This window comes from Camelus ferus, chromosome 18 (genome assembly GCF_009834535.1).
Source record: "Camelus ferus isolate YT-003-E chromosome 18, BCGSAC_Cfer_1.0, whole genome shotgun sequence".
Lineage (NCBI taxonomy): Eukaryota > Metazoa > Chordata > Mammalia > Artiodactyla > Camelidae > Camelus > Camelus ferus.
In genome coordinates this window covers 28836675-28851389 of record NC_045713.1, presented here as the reverse complement: position 1 = coordinate 28851389, position 14715 = coordinate 28836675, and the positions used below count along the sequence as shown (strand labels likewise).

General features: G+C 55.7%; 1 protein-coding gene across 4 annotated transcripts in view; it reads right to left on the bottom strand.

The window, feature by feature from the left end:
* LOC102515882 overlaps positions 1–14715 on the bottom strand; it is a 111706-nt gene that overhangs the window by 26980 nt on the left and 70011 nt on the right. For all 4 annotated transcript variants that reach the window (XM_032460786.1, XM_032460787.1, XM_032460788.1 and 1 more), the window contains 8 exons: positions 13880–14236; positions 12116–12469; positions 10112–10243; positions 8095–8211; positions 6261–6468; positions 3437–3603; positions 1899–2011; positions 690–771 (listed from right to left, as the gene is read on the bottom strand). In XM_032460786.1, the coding sequence (XP_032316677.1) occupies positions 690–771; positions 1899–2011; positions 3437–3603; positions 6261–6468; positions 8095–8211; positions 10112–10243; positions 12116–12469; positions 13880–14236 (1530 nt within the window). The remainder of the gene's footprint in view (positions 1–689; positions 772–1898; positions 2012–3436; positions 3604–6260; positions 6469–8094; positions 8212–10111; positions 10244–12115; positions 12470–13879; positions 14237–14715) is intronic.

Here is a 14715-nt window from a genome sequence, read left to right as displayed (position 1 = left end):
CTCACCCAGTCATTCATTCATTCATTCACTCACCATCTTTCACTGGGCACCTACTATGTGCTGGGCCCTGTGCCAGGTGCTGGGCACACCCTCCAAGATGTCCTGACTTGGGCGAGAGGGGCAGACAAAAATAAACAACAGCTTCACAGAGGGAGGGGGGACCCCAGCCTGGGTCTCACAGGCCCTCCTGCTTCCCCCTAGTACCCCTAGATGCCACATGCACAGCACAGATGCATCGATGAGGGATTCCTGGGGGTTCCAGGTGAAAACGGGATTCGCAGACAAGGGCAGGAAGACAGAGACCCTGGGCCCTGGGCAGGCAGATGGGACACCTGGGAGGTGATGCTGGCTCAGCTCAAAAGGCCCGTGTCATCCGATCTGGCAGCCAGGAGCATGCCAGGCCGGGTGAGGCAGTGCCAGGTGCCAGGCACTGGGTGGGCAAGCCTCCCCCGACTCCTGAGGGTGTCGTGGGCCCGGCTGGGGGCTGCAGGGGGCTGGCCCAGGAATGTAAACCTGGGCCTGTTTGGGAAAGCTGGAGCCAGGGGTATCCGAGGGTGGCCCACAGGGGCCTGCTGCAGGCCGGCAGACAGATGTGGATGTGTTAACACTCCCTGTGGCCCCCCCACCCCCAGCCTCGGGCAGGGCATCTGGAACCAGTTAGGAGCTCAGGGGTGGCGGGACACAGTTACCTTGGCAGAGGCCAAGGCTCTGCTGGGGCAGCCGCCTAGGAGGATGGGGAGGTGATGCTGGGCCGAGAGCTGCAGCTCTTTGCTAGAAAGAAGAAAAAAGCATGAGAGGCCTGGCATGAGGGCCCCTGCCCATGGCCGGGTCATACCAAGCCAACCTCCCCAGCAGAGGCTTGGAGATCCGGGAACACAGCAGCAGCTGGACGAAAGGTCATTCCCACGCCCTGAGGCCAGAGGGCCGTGGGGCTAAGTGGTTAAGGCTGGAGCCTGGCACCAGGTGACCTGTGTTTGAATCCCAGCTCAGCCTCTGCCTTTCTGGCACACTGGGCAAGTGCCTCAGGTGCAGTCTCCAAGCCTCAGCTTCCCCTTCAGTACAGGGGCCAGGGCAGTACCTACCAATGGCCACCTCGGGTTTGGTCAATGGGAACTTCAGCAGGATCTGGAGGGTGGGATTTAAACCCGGGCTCCCTCCCGGCAGCCCTGTGCACACAGCACCGCTCCCTGGATCCTTCAGGCCGGGTGCTCACAGCTCCCCACTGCTGCTAGCCCCGGGTGCTGTCCCATCCTGATGGTTCCCCTACCCCAGGGTGTCTCAACATCAGCATGGCTGACCTCCCAGGTCACGTGATTCATCGTTTTGGGCTGACCTGTGCATGTACGAAGCACCTCTGGCCCCTGCCCATTAGAAGCCAGGAGCACCCTCTGCCCAGTTGTAACAACCAGACATTTCCCCAGGCATCACCAAATGCCCCTGGGTGGGCACACTTGCCCCTAGGTGAGAACCACTAGTCTACAACTGTAACAGGTGGCTTACTCATCTTCAATGACCTGGTACGTATGCTGGAATCTGGTGACCCACCCGACTTCATCTGAATGTAAGATGCCCAATCCCTGAGCCAGGCGCCCAGTAGGTCCCCACACTCAAGGGCCGTAATAGTTATGAATACGTATTTGAGGCCTGGAATGCATTTAGTTGTGAGACTAAGAACTCCACATGGATGTCCTGCCCCCAGAGATTGAAGTTATTTTCTTAGCTGTGTGACCTTGGGCAAGTCACTTGGCCTCTCTGAGCCTCCCCTTCCACATCGGTGCAGTGGGGCTGTGGGGAAGATTCAAGGAGGTGCTGTGGGTTGGGGATAGGGGTGCTCAGCTGAAGTCTCCCTCACCTGTTCCTCTCCTTTCAGGACCCCCAAAGTGTAGAGAACCCCTTACCTGAGCACCTGGTTCTGGCCACGGACATGGAGGACCAGGTTGGCTTGAGAATCACAGATCAGCTGCAGGGAGGAACTCATCTCCTCCTCTGCCCAGAGCTGCCGAAACAGGAGCTGAAGAGGGAGCAGATCGGGGGGCTGTGAGGCATCGGGAGGGGCCCAAGGACGCTCACAGGCCAGGCCATGACCTGCAACCCCAGTACCTCCCCGTGCCCCGAGCCCAGCAGGGTATGACAGCCCCTCAGCAGGCCTGGCCCCATCTAATAACCTCTTGGATGGTGAAGACCCGTGCACAGGCCTGGGTCTGTCCCTCACTGCAGCCCAGGTGGCCCACTGTGGGCCCCCAACACAGACCTGCACCCCAGGCATCAGCAAAGAACAACCTCCCCGTGGGTCTCACCACCTGGCCCTGAGTCCAGGAAGAGGGGATTCAGATGAAGTGGGGGAGAGGGAAGTTGGGGGCGCTCAGTTGCGGGTTATAGTAACACCAGCTCTGCATGAAGAGTGACCTCCTGGCCCCGGGGGCCTCCGCATGGCCGAGTGGAGTGAGGGGCAGGGGGATGGCTGGATAATCCAAAACAGGAGGTTGAGAAAGAGGTTCTAGAATGTGCTCTGTGACTCGCGGGGTAGTGGGAGGGCCCAGCCAAGCAGGGTGAGTTCACTCCAAGTGACAGTGGCTAGGGCAAAGCCCCGGTCAGTGGGGGCCACAGCTGATTCCCCTTCTCAGAGGTGGGGAGGCCAGCATCTCAGGGGAAGACCCAGAACCAAGCCAGAGTCCCTATTTCAATGCCTACTTGCTCTGTGACCTTGGGCAGGTCACTTCAGCTGTCGTGTGTGACCCAGAGATGATGATGGTGGTGGTGGTGGTGGTGGTGGTTACAGTGACCATTATCAGCACCATCACCAGAGCAGCAAAAGCTTCTAAAGCATCTGCTCTAGGCCACGCACCAGCCCAGGTGCATCAGTGGTGTTAACTCATCCCGTCCTCACAATCCCCACGTGATCAGTACAGTTATGAGCCTCATTTCACAGTCAGTACAATTATGAGCGTCATTTCACAGATGAGGAGACTGAGGGCACAGAGAGGCTAAGGAATTTGCCCAAGGCCACACAGCCAGCAAGTGCAGAGCTGGGACTGACCTCTGGAGATGGCGTCAGTAACAACTGAGCTGCTCTGTCCCTCACTGGGGAGCAGAGCACACAGTAGGCACTCTACAAATGGAAGCTGGGCTTTGATTCTGATTAAAGAGTGAAATAGTGGGAAAGCACACAGGACCGGGAGCCAGAACACAGGGCTGCAGGGGGCCAGTCCACACCAGCCCCACAGCTGGGAATACAGAGGTTGCTCAGCAGACACTGCTCACAACTGTTATTAACAATAAAACCTTTACAAACTGTAAAGTGATGGAGAGACACAAAGCAAGAGCAGCCACATCAGGATCGTGCACGTAGTGGTCCTCTGCCCCTGGGAACAGGATGGGAGTTGACAGAATTAGGAGGGAGCCTGCCTTGCCTGAGGCTGGCCCACCCACTCCTCACCTGGCTGGTGAAGGGCAGGCCCAGCGTCCGGAGAGCTCGCGCCGTGTGGCTGGCATTCACCATCAGCTCCAGGGAGCCGTTCATAGGGCGGGCCACCAGGACTGCCACGTCCACGCTGACCCCAGCTTCCCCGCCTCGGAAGGTCACACAGGCCTGGGCTTGCGTCTCTAGGGGCAGAGAGGCAAAGGCTGCTGGGAACTTGGGTTCACCTCCCTTCCGGGCTTAGGGAGGTACCAGAGGCTGTGGGAGGGGCCCTGCCTTGAGGATACCAGTGGGATCGACCCTGGGAAAGCCTTTCACCTCTCTGAGCCCCTGTGACATCATTTGCAGCAAGGCACTCCCCTCCCAATCTTGATCTGGCCAGCTCCTTCTCTCAATGGGGTCACTGCTGAAATGACACCTCCTCCGAGTAGCCTCCCCTGACTGCCCATGCAAAGTACCTGCCAACCCTTCCTGCTCTCTCCCCAGCCAAAAGGTCAGCCCCATGAGGGCAGGGCCTTTAGTCTGTCTTGCTCCCTGCTCTGTGTCCCCAGCACTTAGCACAGCTCCAGTCACATCACAGGTGTCCAGTACTTGTTGACAGGATGAATGAATGAATGAATGATACTTCTCTCCAGGGTTAATCAAATATCACATCAATATCCAATGATACTGACCTGCAGCGAGCCTGACCCAGACTGGAGGATCTGTGCCCCTTCCCACCTTGTATGGGACTCTCTTCCAGTCCCCTGCCCCCGAGCTGGGCCACTTCTCATCTGGGCAGGCAGGTAAAACCCTCCAGAAAAGGAGATTCCAGGTTCTGGCCCAGCCCCATCACCTGCCACCTGGGCCTGGCAGGGCGGGTGGCCCCTCCTTGCAGACACAGGCAGGCCTGGCAGCTCTGGGCCTTAATTCCCTCACCTATAAAGTGGGCACTGCCTGCTCACCTCAAAGGACATCACCAGGATTAACTGAGATAACACACAGGTGAATACCTGCGCGTGGGGCACACAGTGTGTCTCAGAAAGGGTTTGTTTCCTTTCATCATTATCCAACGTTCACCCAGTGTGCCTGCTACATGTGGGCCATGAGGAGGGAGGGGGCACAGGTGGAAGGGGACCCAGTCCTCTTGCTCAGGGAGGTTCCTGACTGTGGGGGACACCAAGAATGTTGACACCAGGCAAGAAAATGTCCCCTGAGGGACTGGGACAGCCCAATGTGGATGGTGGTGGGGGAGGTGGGAGGTCGCCCTGGCTGGAGGCCAGCAACACCAGGCCTCCTGGGCCCTAGGAACTGGGGCGGGGTGGAAATTATCCCTGGGATGACTATTCCATCACCTACCCACCATGTCCCCAACAAACCCTTCCTCAGAGTGGTCTGTGAGGTCAGCTCACACTGAGACAGTCCCCTGTCCGATCCAGGCCCCCACTCACCCCCGAGGAAGCTAAGAGCCAGGGATGGAAGAGTGAGGCCAGAAGAGAATGACCCAAGGTACCTGGGGGCCACTCGGGGACCTTAATCTTCACAGTCTACATGGGGGTCAGAGGGTGGCTTTGGAGCCATACTGCCTGGGTTCATCATTAGCCAGCTGGGTGGCCTGGGACAAGTGACTCAACCTCTCTGAGCTTCTATTCCTCCCCTGCAAAATGGGGATGCTGTCATCAACCCCGACCTCATATGTTCATGCATTCACTCAGCAGATGATTAACTTAACACCTACTATTACCACTCCACACAGACAGACAAAAGCCACCCCTGTCCTTGTGGAATGTACATTCTAGTGTGGGCCCTGGGGGAAGATAGGCGATGAGAAATAAAGATATTTAATAAGTAAATCACACAGTATCTCAGAACAACAAAGCCAGGGAGAGGGATGGAGAGAGCTGGAGGAAGGTGGAGGTGCAAATAAATGGGGTGAGTGAGAGAGGCCTCACTGAGAAGATGACAGCATCTGAAAAACACCCAAAGGAGGTGAGGGAGTGAGCCAAGCAGATACATGGAGGAAGAGCATTCCAGGCAGAGGGCAGCCTGTGCAAAGGTCCTGAGGCAGAAGCCAGCCTCTAGTGCTGGAAGAATAACAAGGAGTGGAATGAGCAGGGGCCAGGAGAGAAGTCAGAGAGGTGAGGGTGCAGATCCTGAGGGCCTAGAGGCCCCATGAGTAGCTTTGACTTTCCCTTGATGTGAATAGCATGTCTGAGCAGATTCATTGAGCTCCTGCGTAGCAAAAGCTTCCCTGGTGTGTATGCAGTAAGCACTCAATCAATGCCGGTTCTTACTACTGTTATGTTCCCCTCCTCCTCCATTTTGGGTTAAACTGTTTCCCCCTAAAAAATCATGCTGAAGTCCTAACTCCCAGTACCTGTGACCGTGACCTTATTTGGAAAAAGGGTCTTTGCAGAGGTCATCGAGCCCAGATGAGGCACTGGGTGAGGATGGGCCCTAAACCAGTGACTGGCATCCTTATAAAAACAGAGACGAGGTAGAGACACAGGGGCAGAGACTGAAGTGACAGGGCCCCAGGAGCTGGAAGAGGCAGGAAGGAGTCTCCCCTAGAAACTCTGGAGCCATCATGGCCCCAACAACACTTGATGACTGATTTCCAGCCTCCAGAACTGTGAGAGAATTAATTTCTGTTGTTTTAAGCCACCTAGCTTATGGAGTGCTGCTTTGGCAGCCCTGGGAAATGAATGTACCCTTGGGAATCAGGCTCCCAGGACAAAGGCGTCCCTGGTTAGTCCTGGAGCTCAGGGTCCCACTGGGCTGGTGAGGGGTGGGTCTCAGGGCCCCTGGGTCCAGACCTGAGGCTGGCAGGCAGGCCCCGGCCTGGGAGAAGCCGGCTCCTTACCACGCATCTGCAGCTCAGCATCGAGGTGGGCCTCACCCGGGAACCCCGCCTGCAACAGGACCAGGCTGTTGTGATCGCTCCAGCCAGAGAGCTCCAGGTGCCCATTGTGGTGACGGCAGCTCACGGAGTAGTTCAGCGACGCAGGCCCTGCTGAGACGCGTCCGGAATTCTCAAAGCCAGAGCCACCGTCATGAATGTCCATGAAGAGCTGGAATGAAACCCAGGAGACGCTGGACCGCCCCTCACAGAGAAAGCCAGCCCTGCCAGCTAGCCCCAGCTCCCGCAAACCCTAGGGTTTTGTGCCACCCACGCTGCTCGGATGGGGAGAACCAGGACCCCCTCAAGGGAGCAGGTTAGAAATAACTGTTACTCCCAGGGCTAACTACACATGTGCTGTTTTACTGGAGGGAGGATGCTGGCTGAGGAGTGGCTGCTCCTGGGTACGGGGTTTCCATCTGGGGTGATGAAAAAGTTCTGAATTAGAGAGTGGATACACAAATTTATGAATGTACTAAATGCCCCTAAATTGTACTCTTTTGTCCAAATGGTAAACAGCATACGTATTTTACAATGAAAAAAAGTTAGGTGATCAGAGAGGCTTTTGTTCTAACGAGGTGACTCTGGGTGGGCTCCCGGGTGGGGGCTGATCACCAGAAAGACCAAACCATGATTAGAAGCTTAGGCAGAATTAGAGCTCCGGTAGACGGTGTCAGAACTGAACTGAGTTGGAGAACACCCAATTGGTGTCTGAAAGTTGGCTGATGTAGGGACAAACCCCAGGCCCTGGTCAAGAAGTGTTCCGTGTGAGAAGCAGGGAGAGATGAGGGTTTTTTCTTTATGGAGGCTTGGGGCATGGGTGACACTGGAGGGGGGCCTGTCCAGGGGAGGTCTGAGAAAGGCAGAGGGCACGGAAGGGAAGGACATCCCACCCCAGGGAAGGGGGGCATGAGGAATGGGAGGGGCAGCACGCACGGCTGGAGGGGAGACGTGGGAGGTGGGCTCAGAGCAGGGATGGGGCTAAGTCCGTGCAGGAGGTTCTCGGCTGCTGGGCTGGACTCTTGAGTGAGGGGCTCAAGTGGACCTGGGGGTTGCTGGGTGAAGATGAGACCAGAGGGGCACAAGGTGGAAGCGAGAGAGACAGCCAGTGGGCTAGGACCCAGTGTGACCCGAGGTGGCCTGGAGGTGGTAAGAAGGGGCTAGGTTCTGGGTGCCCTTGGGAGGCAGCACTGTCTGTCAGCATTTGCTGCAGGAGGGATACTGTTTGTGGGCAAAAAAAGTATGACTTCAACGGTTTGACTACATGGCTGGAAGGATGGACGAGGAGCCGTTTGCCGAGTTGGGGAAACGGAGCGGGGCAGGCTTGGAGGGGTCAGACTGTCTGGTTTTGGAACAGCCAAGTCGGAGTTTCCCACCAGGCGCCCAAGTGGAGACACAACAGGCAGGTGGGTCTACTTACGGGTCTGGGGTTCAGGGGAGGGAGACATGAGGGAGATGGTGATGCAGAGATGGCACGGATAAGAGAGACTGGAAAAGACCGTGACTGGAATGGAGTGTGCGTGGATAAAGGGAAAAGGGTCTGAGGACAAGCACTGGGGCCCTGGGAGTGAGGAGGGGGAGGCTCTGGAGAAGGTCTAACAGTCCCAAGGGGTGTGGCTGGGTGTGGGAAATGAGTGCAATTATCCCCAATTCCCAGATGAGGAGACTGAGGCTCAGAGGGAGGATGAACCTCGTTCTACCATCCCCTTGTCTCTGCAAACTTCCAAAAAGGTTTGTTGAGTGAATGAATGAACACTTGCATGGATTTCCGTCATCACTGCCGCCCGCCAAGGCTGACCTGCAGGCCCAGCTTGTCCTCCACCCACAGCGCCCGCAGCGTGGGGATGTTGTGCTGGAACACGCAGTCCAGGGAGATGTGCTCTGGCCACCGAGTGAAGGGCAGCTCCTCGGACGCCTGCCAGGGTGGATGACCGTGGGGCCTGGGCCCTTGGCTGGGCCGTCCCCACAGCCCACAGCCCCCACCAGAGCCCTGCACCTGTGTGCCATCCACTCTGACCCGCAGGGTGTGTCTGTGGCTGGGCCCGAGCCGCCCGGTGGTCAGGTCCAGCAGGCCGCGGGCTGGGAGGCCCAAGGGGCCAGGTTGGGGCAGGTTGTGCGTGAGCAGCACGCTCACCTCTTGTTGGGTCCACAGAGGAGCAAGAGAGACTCACATACAGGGGAAGTGGCCAGACTGTCCCACAGAGAGGAAAACAAACCACTCACAGACATGACATCAAGCCTCTTTTTCCCCCTCCCCATTGGCCATCACACTGTGGAAAGACAGCTGGGTGGATTTTCAGGAAATACAGTGTATGCATTTGGGGCATCTGATATAAAGTAAGTGGCGTGGATGAAATTCACCGGGGAGGTGCCCATGGGAGGAACCGCACTGAGAAAGACTCCATGAGGTACAGGGAGGCACCCATAGAACATCCAAGAGAGAGATGCCTTCCAGGGTGGGACGCAGTGGACGGAGAAAACCATCAGCAGCCCACAGGAAAATTCGAGACGCTCGGAATGACGCTCAGAATGACTCAGGATGGAGCTGCTTCTCAGGTGGGCAACTCTGCATCACACGCCCGGGGTGAGAAGCAGCAGGGACTTTGAGGTTAAGTAACGGTTAGAGAATCTCCCAGGGAGCTTTGGGGAGGCAGCTAGTTCAAGTAAAATTGAGTAAGTGGAGGTGAATCCACACAACACCCTCCGATTCAGCGACTCCCCTCCACGCATACGCTCACTAGGAGTCAGGTCCTAGAGCGTGAGGCAGCCCTGTTCGTAATAGGCAAAAACCTGACACAGACATGCAGAAGAACTGAAAGTGGGGTCTGGAAGACGTATCTGCGTATCCGTGATCATAGCAGCATCACTCACAACAGCCAAAGGTGGAAGCAACCCAAGTACCCAAGTGTCCATTCACAGATAAATGGATCAACAAAATGTGGTTCATCCCTATGATGTGATAATATTCAGTCTTAAAAAGGAAGGGAATTCTGACCCCTGCTATAACATGGGTGAAGCTGGAGGACATGATGCTAAGGAAATGAAGCCAGTCACAAAAAGCCAAGCACTGTATGATTACACTTCAGTGAGGTTCCTAGAGCAGTCAAAGTTATAGAGACAGAAAGTAGAGCAGTGGTTGCCAAGAACTGGCGGGAGAGGGAAACAGGGAGTTATTGTTCGATGGGGACAGAGTTTCAGTTTTGTGAGATGAAAAGAGCTCTGGAGATGGGTGATGGTGATGGCTGCACAACAATGAATATACTTAGTGCCACTAAACTGCGTACTTAAAAATAGTTATGATGGGAAATTTTGTTATGTGTCTTACACCACAAAAAACGTTTTAAAAATAGAATTAAAATATTTACATGATTAATTAATAAAATAGTATGCAAGAAACTGGACACCACCCAAATGCTAACTGATAGGATGGGTAAATAAATTGCCCACAAAATAGGGTCACATCATGGAATACTATACAGTCATGAAAAGGATAATCAACACAGCATGGGTGAACCCCACAAACATCATGTTGAACAGAAGAAGGTGGACACAAAAAGGAACATGCTGTGTGCTTCTATGTACTTGATATTTAAAAAGTTGTATGGGTGGTGACTCCTGGGCGAGTTAGGAAAGGGAAGAGGCAGCTGAGGGACTTCTCCCCAGAAGCCTCATTCCTCTACTCATGGCTTTCATCTGCCAGGGCTCTCTGTGGAACTGGGAGGGTGTTTGAATGTTTCTCCTCAGGCCTTGCAAGCACGTGGTCCCAGCACCCCTTCTCAGGCCGCCCTCAGTACCCAACCTGTCCACATCCTCACCTTGGTGGTCTTGAGGACAAGCAGCCCCTGTAGTGTGCTGGCATCCACAGTGACCAGCACCTGGGCGCCCATGGCCGTGGAGTTCACCACAAGGTGCCCGGAGCCATTGACTTGGCCTGGGACCCCCAGGGCCTGGAGGGGTTTAAAGAGACATGGAAACAGGGCTTCTTAACCAGGGTGGGGTCTGAAGTGGGCATCAGGGCTCCCCACTTGAACTGCCCATAAAATGGGGCAAGAGTATGCACACGTGAGTCATTCTGGCAGAGGGTCTATGAATGACCAGGTTCTCAAAGCGCCTGAGGGTCCCACATCTGTAGCCCGGTGCCATTCAGTTTCTCCCACCCCACCTCCCACCTCCCCAAACCATGAGGGATCGCTTCTTTGCACGCAAGAGAACCAAGTCCTGGGAAACCAACTGGCAGCTGCGAAACGTGCATCTCCCCACCTCTTCTCTCCCTTCCCCTCCGCCTCCCTAGGCAGAGAACCCAAACACCTGCTCTCAAGAGGCAGATGGGGGCCCATCCGGGAAGCAGGCTGCTAGGCTGGCCCATGCAGGCATCTCTTTCCTGCCAGCAGATCCCAAGTGCAGCATGTATCTGCTGTTTCGTCTAATCCTGAGAGTGGAAGAGATCTTTGCACCCCATTTTATGGACGATGAAACTGAGGCCCAGAGAGGAACAATGATTCGCTCAAAGCCACCAGAGACAGGGGCAGAACTGCAGTTCCGTCGGACACTTCCTGGCCTCACAAGTGGCCTTCCCAAGCGCCTGGTACGGCTGCCTGACACAGCACCCACCCCATTAACCCTCCTCTCCTCTTGAAACCCCCTCCTCCCCAGCCTCGAGCCCTTCTCCCTTGGGGATCCTCCTTCTCCTGGCTTTTTCTTCTTGGTACCCTCGGCTGCTTGCCTCCCACGCCTCCAGATTTGCAGCCTGAGTGGTTAGTCTCCACCCACCCCAGAGCCATCTCGGCCAGTCTGTGACTTTAAATGTGACCACCTAGAGGTGGAGGCCTCCAGTCCAGATCACAGCTGACCCCCTGACTCCAAGAGCACCCCCAATATCTCCACTTGGGCGTTTAACAGTCCTGTCAAATTTAACACGTCCACAAGGGGACTGTGAGTCAGTGACATCCCCACCCCAACTTTCCTCCTCCGCCCACCGTTCTCCCCATCACGGGGAACAGCAGCCCCCACTCTCTTGTCACGCGGGACAAAGCCAGAGGTGCCATCCGGCTCCCCTCTTTCTCTCACACTCACATTCAACTTCCAACTGATCCTACCTCTCCTCCTGTGATGGATCCGGAATCTGAGAGCTCTCCCACCTCATGGACTTTTTATCAAACAGGAGTCAGCAAACGATGGCCCATGGGCCACATCCAGCCCACTGCCTCTTGTCATAAATAAAGCTTTACTGGAACACGGTCACTCCCACCCCGTGCATGCTGTCTATGGTGCTTTGCGCAGCACTAAGTAGCTACCGCAGTGGCTGAATGGCCGGCAAAGCGGAAGATATTTACTATCTGGACTTTTATAGAAACAGTTCACTGACCCCAGTCCTAGAGAATGCCCTTCCACCTCTAGGGCCTTTGCACAGGCCGTAATTAGAATACCCTTTTCTCCAGATATCTACAATGCCACTCTCTCCTCTCCTTCAAGTCTGTGCTCATCCTGTCTTGGGGCCAACCTTGACCAACATATAAAATTGCAGTATCTGCCCTGCTTTTCATGCCCCCGTACCCACTTTCTCTCTCTCCTTAGCCCTCACCACAGCTCAGCGATTTATCCTGGGGGCTGCCTGTCTCCCTGAGGCAGGCAGTCATCTCTGCTTTGCTTATGGCTGTGTGTTCAGGGCACAGAGCCAGTGCTGAATAAGAATTTGATGCGTCTATTCCTCCTGGTTCACCCGATCTCTCTTGTGTTGGCAGTGGTCAAAAAGAAGGCCCCTGGACTGCCTCCTGGGGACCCTGGTGCCCTCCCCTCTCACCCACCCACAGCACACCTACCTTCAGGGCCTCACAGGAGCTCTCGGCCAGCACCCACCACTGCAGCTGGCGGTCCAGCTGCAGCTCACCACTGCCCTGGAGCTCGCAGGCCCCCACGTGCAGCTCCGCGCCCAGCCGGTTCCTGGCCTTCCACCCAAGCTGGACGGCCAGCGAGGTCTCTGGGGGGACGGCATGCAGTGCAGACAGCGTGTGCCTCAGCTTCGCTCGAAGTGTGGCCTCAGATGGGTGCACAGCCGCCACCAAGGTCAGGGAGGCGGTCTGGCCAGCTACTGCCAGGGCCCCTGACGCTTCTGCTTCCCCACCCGAGGCCTGCAGGGAGCCGCTGAGCTGTGTTCCCGCTGGGAGGCCCAGGCCCTGCCAGACCAGAGAGAGGGGGGTCAGAGGGCGGTCCCACGTTGGGAGTGACCCGATTTTCCATCTTCTGCCCTCTTACCCCTCCAGCTCCCCCACCCACCAATCTGTGCCCCTCCCCCATTATCATAACAACAAAACAGCAGTACCAAACGTAATACACAACTATCCATCACAGGCCACTGAGTACACCCGCAGCCTCAGGCTAAGTGCTGTATAAGAAGGTTCTCTCTTCACCCCATTTGATGGCTCTGAGGTGGGTAGTCACTGTCCCCATATTACAGATGGGAAAACTGAGGCTCAGAGGTAAAGTAAATTACCCAGAGTCATACAGCTAGTAAGCAGCAGAGCCAAGGTGCAAATCTGATCTGCCTTCAGTCTGCTTCACATCTAGGCTGTCCAGTAGGACAGTCACTAACCACATGGGGCTGGTTCCATTTAAATTAAAATGAAGTAGTGGGGAGGGTATAGCTCAAGTGGTAGAGCACATGCTTAGCATGCATGAGGTCCTGGGTTCAATTCCCAGTATCTCCTCTAAAAATAAATAAGTAAACCTCATTACCTACCCCCCTCAGAAAAACCCAACAATAAATTAAAATGAAGTAAAAGTAAGAACTCAGTCTCTCTGTAGCACTAGTGAGCTCATTTGAAGTGCTCAGTAGCTACACGTGGCTACTGGCTACTGTCCCAGAGAGCAAAACACAGAATATTTTCATCATCATAAGAATTCCTAGCGGGCTGGCTCGCTTTATCCCGGGATGCTCTCCTCTCTCACGGCCCAATCCTGGGGTGACCTGATTACTGCTGACAGGGCAACTGCAGGGCTCAGCCCTATGCTCGGGGTTGCTGAGTGGACCGGACTGTCCCTGTGCCCAGGAAGCTCTGTCAGGAGACAGGGGGGTGGCCTGTCCCACTCAGACAAGGGCACCAGTCCTGACTGCTGACCAGACTCCAGCGTCCCCCTTTCCTGAGAGTTACAGATTCCCCACCCCCAAACATCACAGGACAGTTCTCACATCATCTCTCAGCCCAGATAAAACCCAGCCTGTGGTTTTTAACGGGTTATGAAACCAAGATGTGACTGTTCCCCACTGTCAGCTGACGAGAGCTTCCCTTGTCTCCTTCCTGCTCTCACAATTTTACTAAAAAGATAAGACTCATAAATTCCAAATCTGTGGTCCTTGAGTTTCACTGCGCTGCATGCCTCTAATCTCTCCCAGCCTCAATGTTTTCATCTGCCAAATGGGAACATGCAATTACAGAAAAGAGGGGCCAAGTATCCAGGAGGGCATTTGGGAAATAGTAGCTGGGATCTTGGGAAGCCCCTGGAGGGAGATGCCAGCCAGGCTCAGGCCTCACACATGGGTTCTGGAAGCTGCCTCACTGGTCATCCTGCTGGCTTGCCAGACGCACCTCCAGCAGCGGGCAGCCTGGCTGGGTGGCCAGCATCCATGTGCTTTGGTCCCCAGTGCGCTGCTCCAGGGCGCCCTGCAGCTGGCACGGCCCCAGCTGGAGGTCCAGGGAGCTGTGGGTGGCAGGGCCGGGCTGGGCAGTCAGGCTGATGGTGCTCCGGGGTGGTAGGCCCAGGCGGTCCAGCAGGGGCAGGGAGTGTGTCAGGCGCCCGAGGACCGAGGTCTGGGGCCCGCAGGTGTGGGCCAGCTGCAGGTGGGCGTCTCCATGGTCACTGTGGAGGTCTGTAGCCAGGTCAAACTTGCAGGGGCCCCAGGTCAGGCTGCCCTCAGAGTGCAGGGCCTGCGGGATTCCTGTTGCCTGAAATGTGGGGAAAATGGCTGGATTTAGGCGCAGCTTTAGAAGCCAAAATCAGAAAGATGGAGATGGGCCAAGGTGGAAAGAGGGCAGCATTGGCCCTATGACCTGAACTCTACCAGCACCTCCCTCTGCAAAGTACACCATTGAGAGATGTGGGCTCAAGTTCAGGCTCCCCCACTGACTCTGTCTTTCTAAACCTGTGACCTCAGTTTACCCATCTCCAAAATGGAAGTGGACTCCTAAGTTGCTAGGAGAGGTAAATAACGTAGTATCTGTGACTTGTGAGCCCAGAGCCAGGCACCCAGGAAGCACTGATTCTTGGAAATAGGTCATTTACATCAGTGTTCGTCGGCTGGATGGCGGAGACCCCAAGCTATTCACTCCATTGGGGCCCAAGACACACCCCACATAGGGGCACCAGCCCGAGATGGGAATGAGAGGGTCCCCCCACCTCTCTGGGCTCCAGTGCATCACCAGGG